A 17,450-nucleotide genomic window follows, 5' to 3' on the forward strand; every position below is an offset into this window, starting at 1 on the left:
TTTACATTTCCAAGGGAAAACACACAGGCATCTGTAGATCAATAAAGGTTGAGAACCACTCCTGCAGACTGCTTCCATAGGCCATGCAGCTTCCCTGTGGGATGTGCCGAGGCCTAGGCAGCACCACTCATCCTGCAGGTCGTGTGTGGGACCAGGAACTACCTACAGGATTAATTGCAGGATGGAGCTGTAGCAGCAGCCTGGGCTGAGGGGGTTAGTGTGTGAGGCTGGGTGAGGGTTAGACATCAGTGGTGCTGGATCTCCAGAGCTTATTTCAGCTGGAAAGCACCTTCCTGCAGAGCCATCTGCACCCATGCTCCGACTGCAATGGGCAGAAGTGTTTAAAAAATATTCCTCCTCTCGACAAATAACTACCATGCTGACACTTCCTCTGTGGGTGAGGCTGCCTCTGGAGCCCTGAGCGATGCAGACCCTTTCTTTGACTTTGTAAAGAAAGCAAAACAAGCTTTCCAGGATTCAGAGCTCAGGAACTAGTTTTTGCTGGAATGGTAGAGTTTCTACTGCTGTGAGACCACACAGGCACACAAAACTGCCTCTCCCCTTTATTTTGCAAATTCACAGTGGCAGTTCCTGCAGTTAGAGACGCATTTGTACACTTACTGAGATTTGCTATTTAGATTTTAGGCAAGTGACTCTTTGCCCTATCTTGTATCTGCAATGGCAAAAAGTCCAGAGGGAAATTGTCTTTCTGGCATCCTCCTAGCCTTGACTTGGAGTATAGGATGGGGTTCCCAGGTGGTCTCCTAAACAAACTAGTGATGTCTAAGAATGTGTAATTTTTAACATCAGCTCAATTCAACTTGGTAGCTCCAGGCAGGATGTGTTTGGGAGATTCTGGTTTAGGACTCTGATATGGTATAGGGAGCAGATTTTTTTTTTTTAATGTAACAGCCACATCCTTCCCCTTAATTAAGAGTATAAGGCAATTTATATGAGAATTTTGAAGTACTTCAAAGAGGCTTAACAATAATGTTCAGCTAACTGAAGCCAGCTGCTCCACATGGGAACTGAAAAGACTAAGAAATGTGTTTTGAATAATTAAAAATATGTCATAAATAACTTAAATGACTGTAGGAAGAGGAATGGAAAACTCCATCATCAGAACAGAGAGGCTCTCTGAATTAACCCAGTAGTTTAACAGCAAGATGGTTCATAGTTCAAACAGCTGCAGTTCCTTTATGTAACAGCTCCTTAGTCTTGCAGTGCAAGTGCAGGCTGCTCAAAGACTTAATCCTAGTATATCCATATAGATAAAGGCATGGTGTCTTGGAAGATCTTTGTGAGGAAAAGAGAGAAAAATAAATCTAATCACTTCTCCTTGTGGCCAGAATCTGGGAGCATTCAGTCATGAGTGATGGCTGTCATTACACAGACTGTCAAGAAAAACCAGGATGGTGTAGGTGGGTAGGCAAGAGGAGAAAGGTGGATGAAATGGTGTATTTACCAAGCCCAGTGCCTCCTAAACTGTATAGGATGCTAAATGCGTGCTGACCTCTTGAAAAACAATCCTGCATATCTTGGAACCTAAGGATCAACAGAAGTAAGATCATTTTGTCTCAGTTCCTCCATAATAACACGTGACTTCTCAACACCACACCGTGCGTGTAGCTAAGGACGGCTGGGGAGGGGCTCTACAAGTGGCTCCTGGTGTATGGTCACAAGAGTCGTTCTGGCATGATGAAGAGAAAGAGCACGGTCACATGTTTAGCTTAATTGCCTTTGTTAGTCTGTTACAAGTGTTAGGTTGTACCAGTCCCGTACAGCAGAGACCATCTCCATTCACGATACAGCAGCAGCTGCCCCGCACTGGCGGATTCCGAGGTGGATGGAAAACCACGGTAACGAGTCGGCAGCACTTCCTCGCCCTGATCCCAGAATGGGCCGGGCTGGAAGGGACCCCAGGGTGTCATTGCTCCAACCTCCCTGCTCAAGCAGGGTCATTCAAGCCACAGCACACGGCACAGGATTGCCTCCAGAGGGTTCTCCAGTGAGGGAGACTGCACAACCTCTCTGGGCAGCCTGTCCCAGTGCTCAGTCACCCGCACAGTGAAGAAGTTCCTCCTCACTTTCAGGTGGAACTTGCTGTGCATCAGTTTCTGCCCTAGTGCTTGGCACCACCGAGGAGAGTCTCACATGCTCCTTTCAGATACTCAGAGACATGGATGGGATTCCCTCTCAGTCGTCTGAGCCTCTCGGGCTGAAGAGGCGCAGCTCCCTCAGCCTTTTCCCGTAGGAGCGATGCCCCAGTGCCCCGGTCACCCCCGCCGCCCTCCGCAGGGACCGCCCGGGGCAGCCCTGCGCAGCCCGAAATGGCGGCGGGAGCGGGGCGGAAGTGCCGGGGCAGGCGGGCGGAAGCGGCTTCGCAGCCGGGCAGCGCCGCTTCCGGACCTCGCGCGCGTCCGCTCCCCGCCGGAAGCGGCGGTGTGTGGGGCCCAAGATGGCGGCGGGGATGTACCTGGAGCACTACTTGGACAGTAAGAGCCGCCGGGGCGGGGCCGAGGCCGCGGCTGAGCCGGCCCGGGGGGCACGGACGGGCCGAGGGGCGGGGCCCCGCGGGGGCCGAGCGCTGCCCAGGGCGCCCGCGGGCTCTCCTTTCCCCTCGGGCGCAGCCCGGTGCCCGGGCCGTGCGGAGAGGCCCCGTCCGTGGGGCAAGGCTCGGCTGCAGCTGCCGCGGGAGCCCTGACACCGCAGCCCCGCGGCTGGTTTGTCCCATGAGAAAGGAGCCCGGTGCAGCTCCAACTGCCCCTCGGGAGCGGGAGCTTGGCTGTCAGTGGTTTCCCGAGATAGACATCGAGCACAGATAACTTTTGGATCTGTGGGGCGGTAATTATGGTATTTTTCTACGCTGTCAGTTTACAAATGCAGCCCCGCTTTTCTGGCCGAAGAGGAGCTCTGTAAATGCCAATGAAGTTGGCAAGGTTATCAGAGCCCTCCTATAGTACCTCCCATTTTACCATCCTGCCTTAAGGTGCTTAAAACTTCAAACTCTGCCTTTTGGGGATGAGACTTTCAGTGCATGTTTTACCCACGCGTTCTTTAAATAGCCGAGCAGATCCACCGGAGGAGTTGTTTCTCAATGAGTGGGCTAATGAGTTAAGATTGAATAACCTGTTCTTTGAGGAATGCCGTTCTCACGTGTTCCTGCTGGTCTGGTGTTGGCACTAGAGAAAGGGGAGGATGTTCACGGGATGGTGTCCTTAAAGCTGGGTGGTTCTGGTAATGTGTCTTCTGCTTCACTGCACCCAGCCAGTTAAATCTCTCCCTGTCTGCTTGCATATGCATGGAAAAAATGGAGTTTGGGTCCTCAGAGGTCCTGCTACACCGGGTTTCTTCCAGCACAGAAATGATGAGGTGCCGATATGGACGCAGAGTGTCTCATTCCTTGCATCATCAGTGCTCCTTTTGTCTTTAGGAAAGAAAATGTCTCTCTAAGAATGTTCAAGAACCATAATAAATTTCAGTGAAAGCTGAAAAGAAGCTGCAGTTGGACAGGCAAGGATCTAGGAGTGCAAGGAAGGAGGCCAAAGCCAGGAAGAAGAGTTGAATGAGGAGGCAGGTTGGAGAGGAGCAGATTTGTGTTCTTGTGCAGTTCTCACTGCGTTGCAGAAGGCTGCAGTTGACTGAGGCTCCTCAGCTGGGAGGAGAAGGGCTGGGAAAGAGGAGAAAGAAGCAGATGGGCAAAGAATAAGTGCACAGGGAGGATGCAGGGTTTTCCTGCTGGGAGGGCAGAGGTGTGTTTTGGGTAAGAGCTGCAGAGCAGAGCTAAAGGAGCAGAAGCCTGGGATCTGCAGTTGATGAGCAGAGACAAGCAGGATGCATCCCTGAGTGGGCAGAGGTACTGCAGGTGCACAGCTGGAGAGAAGGGAAGGCTGGTGGCTTGAGAATGCTCCTGCCACAGTCAAACACCTCAGGATCATGTCATCACACTCAACTGAAATCAGCCAGCCTGGGAACTCCTCTTCCTCTCCTGTACAGGCATGCAGAGGAAATGGCAAAGTCTTCTCTCTCAGCTGAGGTTTGTGGTCCTGAGATTGGATTAGAGAGTCTCATCCTGGTGAAGGTGGATATTGATACAGGAGAGTCACTGTTATGGTTGAGGTGTCTTGCTTAAAAAAATAATGAAACTGATGTGCACAATCTAAAAGCCCTTAAAACCATCTGGTTATGAAGATTTTAGGAAGAACAAAACATTCATTCCTGTGATGGTTTAGCCTTTTTTGCTTACCCTTAGATCTCTAAGGCCTTTTTCAGGTTTGTCTGGTGCAACATTACTTGCTGTTATTAGCCACTCATAAGATACTTGCTGTGCTATTCCAGATTTCTTTCAGGAAAGCACGAATGTGTTATGAAACTTGGCATCAAAGAGCACCCATCACAGTCTTCAGTAGGTTAGGCTGCTGATAGGTAATGGCATATATTTCTAATTACCCACACTGCTCTCCCCTAAGCCTGCTCTCCTCTCCTGGCCTTCTGCCTGAGCTCCTCACTCTGTGGAAATGCATCCAGTGTTTTAGACACAAATCTTCTTGATGCTAACTGATTGACAGCATTCAGTTTCCTACTTGCTGCTCCACTTTTTTCCCCCCCCACTTTATTTCAGTGTTTTAAAAACATTCAGTTCCATTTTAAAGTAGTTCACTAATATCCTAAAAATTCCTGAAATTTGATAAACGGTCCAGAACTTTGGGTAATCTCTTATAAAAAGTGTCTAATTCTTAATTTACACCTGTGTCTTGGAACAGAATTCTTTTAGTAGCACAGTGTTCTTGCAGATCCAGTTTTCAGTTGAATGTCTTTTTTCTTCCCGTAGAGATTCTCTTTCCTGTGTTTTTCTATCTGGATCTGCTCAGGGAATGAATGAGGAATGTGTGATGAAAGAGGGCAGTTATTTGTAGGACCTCTTCATATCTTTGAATAAAGGAAGGTGTGTAAGGAATTAAGTGAAAATTATAGGGAGAAAAAAGGTGGCCTCCTGTTTGAAACAACTGAATATCACTCTGCCAAAGTGAGTTTGGTGGGGCTTTTTTATGTTGTGATTCCCACTTTGTACAGGTTTTCCTTGCTTGGATTGTGCTTCCCTCAGATTATGAGTGGAAATTTTTAGTCAGGGGAGCAGATGTGGAGAATGCTCATAGCTGCAGCTGGAGTCTGCTTTGAACAGATAATTCTGAAAAGTCATGCTCTGAAGCATTTTTGCACACTTCAAGAGGAGAGTTTGTAATTAGCTGGCCTTTTGGCTTTAATCTCTTGGCCTCAGTAAATCTTGTGGCCTTCATGCTCTTGGTGAGGGCAATGGGCCACTCCAGTGCAGCATTGTGAAAACACTTTATTGTCACTGCAGGAAGCACCTTGAAAAGCTGGCTACAAAGTCAGTTTTCAGTTTGAGCTCTGGGTCTGAGCTTGTGACTCTGTGTTGAGCAAAGAGAATAAAATAAAACTTTGAATCAGTGCTCAGTCACTGGGAATGAGAAACACCTTGCATGAAACATCATGTGAGTAGGTAATTAAAAACTGTATGTTAAAATGCATAAGCAGTCTGACAAAGTTAGGCACACAGCCCCAGTTGCTTCAGTTCGTATATTTTGAGCCCTCTACTTTAGAAATCTAAAGTTGATTTTTTTGTGGACTAGCCAAGTTAAGAAGAGTTCTCTTAGTAAAAGGTGTCTAGAAGCTTCTTAGGTCAGGTATTACAGCAGCTTTCAAGTCTTGCTGTAATTTGAAACTGGGTTTAGACCTAGGATTAGGCATGCCCTTTCCTTAGCTTTAAGCTGTTAATTACAAAGCAAATCTGTCTGAAATGTGTTATGCTCTTGGCAGATACTTTTGCAGCAGAAAAATACACACATTCCTTCTGTGCTGAGCATCCTGACAGAGGAACTCCATATCTTGTCTACTCTGATCACCTTCATTCCTTCATCCTGCTTACTGAGCCAAAGGATTCAGGGAATGGGAGAAGAGGAATGTGTCTTGTTCCACTTTTCTTCCTGAGTGTTTCTCTCCAGTGGCTGAATTTAAACATAAAAAGATTTCCATGTCTTCAAATATTGTTCTCCTTCTGGTTTCTAAAAATCCAGAAGGAGAGGGGAGAAAGGTGGATAAAAAAGTGCTTTCCCTCAAGCAGTAACACCATGCAGCTTTAGTAAAGGAAAACCTATGGGTGCAAAGGAGTTAGAGATGTAGAAAAGGATGGAAGAAGAAGGAAGAAAACAGTATTTTGTGATTAAGAGGTGGAATGTGCATAAAGACTCATGAGAATAATTTGTGCTTGCTTTAGTTTGAGTTCCTGTGTTTGGCTCAGTGTTGGCCCTCGAAGGAGGTTAGAAATACTGCTGTGGAGGTGATGGAGATGGCAGGCTGAGATGAGGAGACCTCAGCTGGTAAGGTAACATGGTGCAATGTAGTCAATATACCTTGGGTTTTTCCCTATTTTACACTGGTTAGGGAGGCATTGAGTTTCCTTTGCTCCTCTGCATTTGTCAGTAGGCACACAGAGGTGCACCCCCACGGGGCTTGTCACTGCTAGAAAACTTAAGCCAGCACAAGCACAGAGCAATGGAAGCAGCACATGTCCTCATGGAAGCCATCTTTCTTCTACAACTGGCATGGGAATGTCCTTTTGCTCCTTGATAACTAGCTAACCTAGTAAAATAGGATTTTTCTTTTTGAATGGCCACATCTGTCTGGATTTTCTTCTGTACAGATTCATCAAATGAGGGTGTGATGAGTATTGTCATCTTAAGGCTCTTAGAGGGCTTGGGTGTGATGGTGGAAATTGCTGTAGGCAAGCCCTTGTTTTCTTCCCAGACTTGGCTGTGTTCCAGTTTCCTCAGCAGTTCTTTTATCCCTTGCATTCCCTACCTCCATTACTCTTATCCCCTCCCCAGTGTAGCATGCAGCCATACCCCTGGCCCTGCCTCTACAGTTTCTCACATCATTCTTTAGAAATGCAAGTCTCTTAATAAATCATTTCTCTGCTTGTCACTGTTCTGGTGTAGTGAAAGATGCCTTTCACCTTTCAGAGACTTTGGATTAGTTACACCTGTGATGCACCACACATGATCTATGGAAAATTACAAAAGATTTCATGCAGGGGAGAGAATTTGGTGATTCATAGGCATCATTTGTTTCTTTGTGAAAGCTACTGGCACAGCCCACACTGAGCTGATACATTTAATGACCAATTCATTTAGAATTGGTTTTGTTGTTGGCTGATATTTTTATTGGAGCTGATACAAGATAGCTTTACGTGGCAAAGCCTGCTGTGTTTTCTCTGTAGTTCTTCACTTACCCAACTGCAAATCTGATGTCATTGTTTTGGCAAACAGCCCTGCGGTCTCTTTGGTGGTTGTCCCTGCCTTTGGAGGTCTGTGGCAGGCTGGAAATGCCAGGAGTGTTGCCAGTCTCATTCATTGTGTCAGTCTTCCAAGCCCTCCAAGCTTTTCAAATTCAAGGTTCATCTTTGATAAGAAAGATCCCTTTTCTGACACTTAACAACATTCCCTGCTGTCTTGTCTGTGGACGCTGTAGCATTGAGCTACTGTAATAAGAAAACAAAAAGAGCCCTTCCTTCCTAAGAAACAGTCCCACACTTTGGGGGAGTATTGGGTTTCCATGGCTGACTGTCACTGCTGACTGGTGCCCATTTCTTTGGACAGTGTCTGAAGCAGATGTGCTTGGGTGGACTGGTGTGCAGTGCAATGCCCCAAAGCTTGGGATATGTGCTATGGCCACGGAATTCCTGGGTGCCTGTGGCTAAATCAGCCTGCCATGCACCTAAGCACCCTCTCTGTAAAACTGTAGGTAGGGTTAACCCTTGCCAGGGTGTTAAGGATAACGGTACAGGTTAGGATTTTTTATTGCAGCAGGGCTGAGTCATCTCTGAATCGAGGGAAATTGTGCTCAAGGACCAATTTCAATAAAGGTGCTTGTATAAAAGTTTCAATAAATACCTGTGTAGGAAGGTGATTGATTACTTGAGAGCACAAGACAGAGTAGCAGCAATAGTTTAAAAGGGTGATACACTCTGAAAAAGGAGGGATATAAAAGACACCCTGCCCCCTAATGAGGGAGCAAGGAAGCTCCTGAAGATTGCTGCAAGCCACTTGTCCTGCAGTGTACTTCAAGTGCTGCAAAATTATGAGAATCATGGAGTACCAAAAAGTCCAGTGTGGTTCCCCAGCAAGATCCCAGCCAGTTTGCAGTCCTGGGGGGCAAAGAACTTACCCTCTCATTGTAGCAGTCCCTGGCACAAGAAGGAATTTTTTAAATTGCCTTTAGCAATGTGGTGTCTAAAGTGTTTGCTGAAATCAAAGCTGTTAAATAAAGCAACTGTGGTTATGTTTCAAAATGTCTTTTCCCATTTTTTAATAAAATTTAAACATGTCTCTAAATGTGGTGGGTGAACAGATGTCTTGGGGAAGGTACTGTGTTTGGATGGTCCTTGATGCTGTTGATCTGTTTTTAGGACTTTGGGCAGCACAGATCCATTGTTTGGCACAGCACAGACATGCTGCAGAGGTTTGAAGCACAGTTGAAGTTATCAGGCTGTGTAGGCTTGCTCTCTGCGTTTGTGTGTCACAGTTAACATCTGAGTTAAGGAGCTGAAGTTTAAATGTCAGTTGCCTGCACCTGACAGCCCACATGTGTTTCTAAAAAGAAGTAAATAAAATGATAATTATTGAAGAGGGAAAAAAAGGTGGTGTTGGATTCTGACTTTTGGAGAGAGAGTGTGTGGTTCTGAAGGGAGAAGACAGCATGGTCATGGATGCCTGTGGAAGAATGAACAGGGGAAAGAATGACAAGGAAAGAGGAGAGTAAAAGAGATGACAGAAGAATGGGTTAGTGAAGGGATAACATGTGAGGAGAGAAAAAACGAAGGTAGGTAGAGAGACTTTACCTTGTGATCAGAAATGGAAACAAGGTAAGAAAAGGAAGGGATGAAAAAGATGCATTCAGCAGGAGAGAGCTGCACCAGTGATTTTCAGGATAATCAGACCATGAGAGGAATCAGTAGGGCTGCACCAGGCTTCTGTACGGATCTGTGCAATGAGTCCATTAGGAGAAGCATTGCCAGCAGGTCGAGGCAGGAATCCTACCCATCCACTCAGTCCTGGAGAGGCTCCTCTGGAGTGCAGTGTCCACTTCTGGGCTCATTAAAGAGAGACATGGAGCTCCTGGAGCCTGTCCAGCAGAGGGGAATGAGGATGATTTGGAGATGAGCATCTCTCTTGTGTGGGAAGGCTGAGGGAGCTGGGCCTGTTCAGCCTTTAGAAGAGATGACTGAGAGGGCTCATCAGTGTCTATAAACATCTGCAGGGAGGGTGTCAAGGGTGGATCCAGGCTCTTCTCAGTGGTGCCAAGCACTGGGACACAGGGCAGTGGGCAGAAACTGACGCACAGGGAGCTCCAGCTGAACATGAGGAAGAATTTTCTTTACTGTGTGGGTGACCAAGGAGAGATTCCCCCACTGAGGTTGTGGTGTCTCCCTCTCTGGACATATTCCAGCACTGTCTGGAGGCAATCCTGTGCCACGTGCCCCAGGCTCTGGGGTCACCCTGCTTGAGCAGGGAGGTGGGGCTCCATGATCTCTGTGGTCCCCTCCAGGCTTACCCATTCTGTGATTCTGTGACACAGTTGCATTACTGCCAGCCCAAGCTGCTGGCCTTGCTAGCACTTTATTCCCTGTACATTTTCACCATCCTCCTGTTCCTCTCCTCCTGCTGTGCCATTTCTGTGGAAAGAGGACCTCACTTTTCCTTATTTTTCTGTCTGTTGTTGCATATCATCACTCTTCTCTAGTGATCAAAGATGTCTCTAGGGTGTTCTTTCTTTACAATTATTAGTTTCATAATCTGAGAATTACGTGGGTATTTTATGACAGATAGTATTTAGTCATGATGATTTTAGGTGAATCTTACTAAGATGAAAACAAAATTAGTTGAGAGGAAAAAAAGGAGAAAAGCAGGAGGAAATGAAATTACATAAATAGCATGAATATTTTTTTAGAAATAGCGAGGAAAAGTATGGTGGTAGGAATGAGGAAATGGAGACTCAAATCTAATTTTTTTTTTTAATGGCACTTAGAGAGTGATAATGTCTGGTAGCCAGCACAGCACAGGTCAAGCAATTTCAGCAAGTGTTCTGTCCCCTGTGATAAATTCTGTGAGGCAGAGAATCACTTCTGTTTAAGGCTATGCAAGAGCTTTGGAGTTAAGCTGCAGATAGTAGAAAACATCCCCACAGCTAGATTAAGTTATGTACCATACAAATAGTTTGTTGCTCAGTTATAACTTGCTTATCTGCAGCTTTATCTTGTTATGCTTTTTGTTATTGCCAGACTCTCTCTGGATCATAATTTGTAATGGTCTGCTCAGCTTCCTTCCACGTTCAGTTGAACAGATAAAGTATCTTTGTAGCAGTTCTGATTATAAAGTCACTGTACTGTCACTTGTTTCATTTTCTCCATTTATTGACGAAGCAGTGGCAGAACATTTGTCCAATAATAGATTTGCAGAGTGGAATGTTTTGCTGTGGTTTTAGGAAATCATTTTGCTGGTTTTAGCAGGGAAGGAATTCAACTGGCAGGGGTTTGTCTCGTCAGCCCCAGTGGAAGCCTGCCCAGCTAATGAGCCTCTGGAAGATCATGGCTCAGATGTGCATAAATGATCTGCCCATGGTGCCTGAGCTGAGCATTTGCTCAGCCAGAGCCAGAGCCAGGTGACAGCCCTCCCCACACTGCCAGGGTCCCCAGGAGCAGGGGGCTCTGCACACCTGGAGGCAGGAAAGGAGGCAGGAAAGGAGTCACTGGCCTGGCTGAGGGGCTGGCACTGAGGGGAGCAGGCTCTGGGGAGAGACGGGCTCTCAAGGGTGGGGGCACAGGCTGAACAGACAAGTAGAGGCAAAAGACAGACAGACAGATGTTGTCCAGACCAGGGCATGTGCTGGCATCAGTGGTGGTGGCAGATTTTTACAGTGATGGCTGTAAAAACTAGAGCACAGTTCCTTTCAGGTTGTGTAGCCGAATGAAACTCCTGATTGAGTTTCTCCTGGTGCAAGAATGTCACTGTGAAATGTGACCCTAACCTCATGTGGGGCTGTTCTGCCCGCACAGCAGCGTCCTACTGGCTTTTGTGCTGGCTCAGGAGCTTGCTCTATGTAAAGGTTTCTAGCCCTGCTGAGGGAAAGCTGACAGTACCTGGTGGAATTTGTGCTTTTACCATCTGTCCTTTTCAGAAGAGAAAAAGAAATTACATTAATCTTTTCTAAAAACCACAAAGTCCAGAATTTAGAAGCTGTGATCTTCCAGGATTAATAAACTCAATATAAATTTGACATATTGTGTGCAGTGCAGGAAGAGCTTCTGTTTTCCTCTGGAGGATACCTGTCTTGTCTTCTGCAGCGGGTGCTTTGGAGAGGAATGAAAAGCAGCGTGCTGCAGTATGACCCATGTTTCATTTGCTGTATAAATTGAAAGGTTTAGAGTTGATGAGGCTGGGGATTGCAGGAGAGAAAAAGGCATGGTCTCTAGATTCCCAAGCTGAATTTCATCCCTGCCACAAGCTCCCTCTATAAGCAATAATAATTTTCAGCATTGTGTCCCCGTCGTGTTCTGAGATGCTTTTTTGAACCATAGGGATGTAATCCGGTAGTCAGCTGCTTAAACCTTGTGTGAAGTCTGTCATGCTGAACAAACATGGAAGTATCAAATTCAGGATGTGCCTACAGACTTCATTTTGCTGCTTAGTAATTTTTCAGAATTTGAATTTGCACTGCTAACTGTCCTTGAATGCAGAGAGGTGATGTGTATGTGCTGTGGATTATGTATCTGGGTACTCAAGGACACCTACCTACTACCTGAGCATTTCTCAGGTAACTAAATCAGAAATGGCAACAGAAGTCTGTTAAATCAACAGCTTGATTGCTCCTAAGTATTGTGCATGTAACTTCTTATTATGCTGTTTGGGCAAAAATCTAAGTAAAAGGAAAAACTTCAGTGCTCAGCAAGGCCCACAGTTGGTTTTACCTCTTATAGGAATTAATTTCACGTCCTGTTATGTAGTACTTGTTAAAACTTGTTAAAACCTTTCCCTTGCATGCAGAACCTTCCCTGTCAACTGGTTGCTCTTCAGGGAAGTGGAAAGGCATTCATTGCTCTAGAAATATGATCAGACAAAATGGAGATTGCTGCCTGGACTATGTGTTGGACAGCTTTGGTGATGGCCAGACACACCTCCAGTTGCACTCCATGTGAGCTGCAGAGCGAGTTCAGGAAGCTCAGACGTGCTGCTGTTGTGTCTGTGAAGAGTTTTCCCCAACACCTTCTTTTTTAAACCTTCAAGAGAGATTTATTCTTTTCATTAGGTATAAAGGTGACAGTAATCAGGCTTAGACTTCAGGTTAATGCAGTGACACTAGATCTCATTTTGACTAGGCAGGCATGGAAAAATGAGAATTGTTTTTACCAGCTTTGCCAGTTGAGCATCTGGTGATGCCTGGGGGGTGAGTAGCATGGTGCATTGAAAATTAATTGACTATCAACCTCACATTGCTCATTCAGAGCCCTACAAACGTTTATTATTCACGATGTGTGGCATCCTTCCAGGTGTTGGACACACCACTCTGAGATGACAGCGCAGAAGGCACCACAAGTTACAAGTCACAAGGGGTTAAGACTGCTCTCTGTTCCCCATCTCAGACTTGATCTTTGCTCTGCCCAAAGTGTCTGCTGTCCCCTGTATGTTAAATGAATGCATTAAACAGACTCACTTTTCAGTGAATTAGCATTTGATCAACCTAATTTTTACATGCCTGTGTAGAAATAACTAAATGGCTTTATTTACCAGCTGTTGTGGTGTTTTTTCATTACTGAGTGGAGTTTTCGGATGGAGATGTTGTGTTATAATGAGTGACACTCATTAGAGATTTTGGGTTTCTGCTTTCTTAGTGTGGACCTTTCTGCTCAGCAGCAGTTTTCTGGTAACTAATATGTATTCTAGAACTATGCTTCTGCATTAAATGTATCACATTTTTATAGTCTGTCTCCTTCGAGGCCAGCAACAAATGGAAGCAGGCTGATGTGCACCAGGGGGGTGTGTGTGTGTGTTATTGGTTAGCTTTGTTCCTGCCTTGGCAAGGAACAAGGATCTGATTTCTCCATGTATTCTCCTTTCTCTGCAGGTATTGAGAACCTGCCATTTGAATTACAGAGAAACTTCCAGCTCATGCGAGATCTGGATCAGAGGACAGAAGGTGAGGATTGGGAATGGTTTTGTTGCCAAGACAAGGAGCATGTAGCTTGACCAGCTATTCTTTGCTTTGCCTTTGTCATAGGGATCTCCAGGCAGGGGAGGAGGCCTGGAGCTGCTCCAGTCATTGAGTCTCTCCTGATGGAGAGCACTGTGGTGGGTGAGGTGTTTGTGTATTTAATGTTTCGCTTCTTTCAGACCTCAAGTCAGAGATCGATAAGTTGGCCACGGAGTATATCAGCAATGCACGGACTTTGTCTTCAGAGGAAAAACTGGGGCTTCTCAAGCAGATCCAGGAGGCCTATGGGAAGTGCAAGGAATTTGGGGACGACAAGGTTCAGCTGGCAATGCAGACCTACGAGATGGTATGAAGGGAAGTGCCTCGTGCTTATCATGTGAACGCCCACACTAAAGCCGCCCATCTCGCAAGGCCCTGGGCTCTCATTTTTAGGCCATGCCCACTCTTGCTCCTCAGCTCTTTAGTGCCAGCCCCCTGCCCCTTTGTCCCCTGTTTGTCCTCCCTCTGCCTTCCTGGGCTCTGTCCTGTGGTAACCCCTTCCCTGGTGTCCTTGCAGGTGGATAAGCACATCCGGCGGCTGGACACAGACCTCGCTCGCTTTGAAGCAGACCTGAAGGAGAAGCAGATAGAGTCGAGTGACTATGACAGTTCTTCCAGCAAGGGCAAGAAGAGTGAGTAGCACCACTGGGCTGCACATTGATTCAGGAGGCAGCCAAGTGACTGTGGAAGTGGTGGGGATGAAGGCAGGCTCTGGAGTGGTGCAGATCAAAGACTGTTGCGCTGGAGGCTGAAGGACAGGTAAAAAGATGGTGACTGGGCTCTTCTTGTGTGAGCTTATTCAAGGCTGCTAGATAAGGGTGTGGTGATGTGGAGATGTGGTGCATGGCCCAAAGCCAGTACGCATTCCAAAGCAGGAGTGTGCTTTGGTGCTGCAGGGGTTGTCACTGTCAGGTGTCTGTTTTGGTGGGGTGACAGATGCAACACCTTTTTCTCTTCTTACCAGAGGGCCGAGCCCAGAAAGAGAAAAAAGCTGCCCGTGCTCGCTCCAAAGGGAAAAACTCTGATGAGGAAGCACCAAAAACTGCCCAAAAGAAACTGAAGCTCGTCCGCACGTAAGTGTTGAAGGGACTTGAGAGAATGAGAAGCAGCACTGGAAATCAGACCAAGGCAGGCCTAGCTAGGCTTCCCTGAGATCCCCAGACTGGAAATGTGTGTCCTCTGTCCCTTCTTGGGAAGCAAGAGGAAGGAAACTTGTTTATTCTTTCAGGGGAGTGTGGGTTGAAGGGAAAAGCAGGTCCCCTTGGGTGTAGGTACTTAAATAAGAGAAGTATCTGTCTCTGGCAAACAAGGGCACTGTCTTGGGACACACAAAGGTACTCAAAGCCAGTTACTTTGCTGACTTGCTTTATTCCTGTTCTGCAGTAGCACAGAGTACGGGATGCCTTCTGTCACCTTTGGAAATGTGCACCCCTCGGATGTACTGGATATGCCCGTGGACCCCAATGAGCCCACTTACTGCCTCTGCCACCAGGTCTCCTATGGGGAGATGATTGGCTGTGACAACCCAGATGTAAGAGCCTGCTCATGGTGGAAATGGGGGGAATGGAGTGGAGATGAGTCCTGCATGGAAAGTCTTGTCCTGCTTGGGTGGGCCCTGGGACAGCAAGCAGTGACAAGGAGAGGGCTTACCTCAGGTAGTTGGGATGGCCAGAGGTGTGGCTCGCAAGGACCTCTGAAGTGCCTCTCTCTTCAGGGTTTTCCTTAAAATGTTTTCTTGTCCCTAAACTTAGCAAGGGAGAAGGGGTGTTCTCCTTGCTAACAGTGTGTAGGTTGGGTGTGAACATTGAATCCTTGATCACTGCTAGGGATTTTGGAGTTTGTGATTAAATGCTGGGAAACTCTGGTAGCCCAAAACCAACAATTTCAAAAGGAAACCGCTCTTTAACTGGCTGCTCTTCATCCCAACAGTGTTCCATTGAATGGTTTCATTTTGCCTGTGTGGGTCTGACAACAAAACCAAGAGGAAAATGGTGAGTGAAGCAACCTGGGGGGCCCATTTGACCTTTGGAAAGGGGAGGTCCTTGGTGGCAGGGAAAAAAGTACTATATATACCCACTTAGAAGATATTATTAAAGGGAAAATTTGAATTAAGGCTTTGTCAGGGACCTTGGAAAAGGTCTTTTGGGACTATGCACTTGAGGCTCATGTCATGCCCTAAATGTTGGCTTTGTACTTCCCTTTCTAACAGGTTCTGCCCTCGCTGTTCCCAGGAGAGGAAGAAGAAGTAAATTCACAGGAGACCTCAGTACTGCTGCAGGAGCTCTCTTCCCCCTGCCAGGGCCTCGTCCCAGTTTCCCCAGCCCTTGGGGCCTTGGTTGAAGGGAAGTCTTGCCCTCTTTGTGGTTTGGGCCATCCCTGGAATGGTGTGTACCCTCACGGTGGTTCCTGTGTGTTCTGTATCCCTGGTTGCTTCTGAGTCCTTAAGGGAGGCCCTCTCTGTGTACTATTCCAAACAGGTCTCTGAACCTCAAAGGGAATGAATGAGGGCACCAGGGTAGCCACCAGATTCCCAGGGATTCAGGTAGCCCCTGATTTTCCTTGGCTTTCCTTCAGCCTCCTCAGAGTTCATTGCCTGTTCTCTGCTTAGAGAACAAGGCTATGGGATGGGGGAAGGAAAGGAGGTAAGTCTTCAGCATTTTAGGTCATTCATTTTCCTGGATCTTTTTCAGGAGAGAGGGAGTAACCAGGCTACTTCTTAATCTAGTGGGCTGGTTGAGAGACTGAAAACCTGATGTGCTCCCTGTCTTTAACCATTCCACTGCTGGCATTGGGCAGCCTCTTTTGTTGGGGAGAGGAGGAGGCAGAGGGATGTTTAGAGCTAGCTTTGTCTCTCTTATTCCTGGGGTAAACCTGCTGGTCTGGGAAGCACTCTGTGTGAAGGAGGAAGAATTTCTGACCACGTGGGGAGAAACAGCTTGGTCCAGTCTGTCTTCCGGCCTCAAAATTCTGCCTTCCTCTTGTGTAGTGGTGCTTCTCCATGGCATTGATGGTGGGAAGTTTGGGGATTCAGCTCCCACTTGTATAATACAGAATGAAATAAAATTCATTGAAACCAATGCTCTGTTTGTCACCTTGATGTCACTTCCAAAATTAACTGCAGCAATCGCTCTCTAGTTTTTCTTTCTTAGCTCTGCATTTATTGTAAATGGTGAATGTGGTACAGCTTTTTCATGTAGCAATCTTGTCACTAAAAGGTGACATTCTGCATAAATCAGGCTTGAAAATGTACCTAATGTACTTGCAGAAAGCTACTGAGCTTTCTGGTGGCTGTGAAAAATTCCTGCCCCTGCAGTCATGCCCTCACAAGAAGGTGAACGTTTATTCCCACTATTGTTTGATCATTTACTTCATCACTTGCTTTCTCTTAAATGAGGAGGAGTGGAGGTGGCAAAGGCCAACCCTCACTGTCTGTTGGGCAGCACAGCTGAGAAGCCATCAGGACAAACCATGTGCCTCCAAGAAGGTGGATAGGTTTTCCAGGCACACCGATAGCTTGCTTCCCAGAAGGTGACAGTCACCTTGTCAGAAACTCTGGCTGCTGTTACTAACATAACATTATAGGGCTCCAAAACAATTCCAGAAGATCTGCAGTGTCTGCAGATAACTGTGAGGAGATGGCCCATACTGGAGCTCCTCTTTATGAATTCCATTGGCACAGCCTGGAGACTGACAAACCAAGTCTTCTTCCTCCCTGTGGTCTGCTCACCAGGAAGGTTTAAGCCTTTCACCTGAAACATGGAATGTTTTCCTCACCCAAATTACTTGTATGAGGATCCATGGAGGATTTTGCTGGTTTAGTTATGAAGCCAAAGCTCTGCTCGGGTTCAGAGGACAGTGTGGGCTAAGATCAGTGCTACTCCCACCTTGTCATTGCACGGGCACCCTGGCAGCCCTCAGCTCAGAAGCTGGTGCTGTTTTCTGTTCAAGTGAGTTAGCACCGAGTCAGTCTTTGCTTTTGCCTCGAGAAGGCATGTTCATTCTGTTTTTCTGTTCATTCTGCACAGAAAAAAGGATGAGTTCTTCCCCAGGCTGTGGCTTATCTGGTTTGTGGTACCCCTGCCGCAGTCTGAATCTCAATCCCCAGATCGTATTGCATCACTTCCTGG

General features: G+C 46.7%; 1 protein-coding gene across 4 annotated transcripts; it reads left to right on the forward strand.

The window, feature by feature from the left end:
• Positions 1 to 2,431: 2,431 nt before the first annotated feature.
• On the forward strand, positions 2,432 to 16,400 carry ING4 (inhibitor of growth family member 4). 4 transcript variants are annotated; one of them, XR_004982176.1, is made up of 10 exons: positions 2,432 to 2,495; positions 13,198 to 13,269; positions 13,464 to 13,630; positions 13,841 to 13,955; positions 14,288 to 14,396; positions 14,707 to 14,854; positions 15,253 to 15,314; positions 15,533 to 15,707; positions 15,801 to 15,865; positions 16,014 to 16,400. XR_004982176.1 is itself a non-coding variant. In XM_036404337.1 (8 exons), exons 1-8 carry the CDS (start codon positions 2,459 to 2,461, stop codon positions 15,570 to 15,572), a joined length of 750 nt encoding a protein of 249 aa, XP_036260230.1. In that variant the 5' UTR covers positions 2,432 to 2,458; the 3' UTR covers positions 15,573 to 16,400. The 4 variants fall into 4 exon arrangements, 1 of the variants encoding a protein (XP_036260230.1); XR_004982175.1 differs by having other exon boundaries at positions 15,533 to 15,865; XR_004982174.1 differs by having other exon boundaries at positions 15,801 to 16,400.
• The last annotated feature ends 1,050 nt before the right edge of the window (positions 16,401 to 17,450 follow it).

Source organism: Molothrus ater, chromosome 2 (assembly GCF_012460135.2).
Source record: "Molothrus ater isolate BHLD 08-10-18 breed brown headed cowbird chromosome 2, BPBGC_Mater_1.1, whole genome shotgun sequence".
NCBI classification, from domain to species: domain Eukaryota; kingdom Metazoa; phylum Chordata; class Aves; order Passeriformes; family Icteridae; genus Molothrus; species Molothrus ater.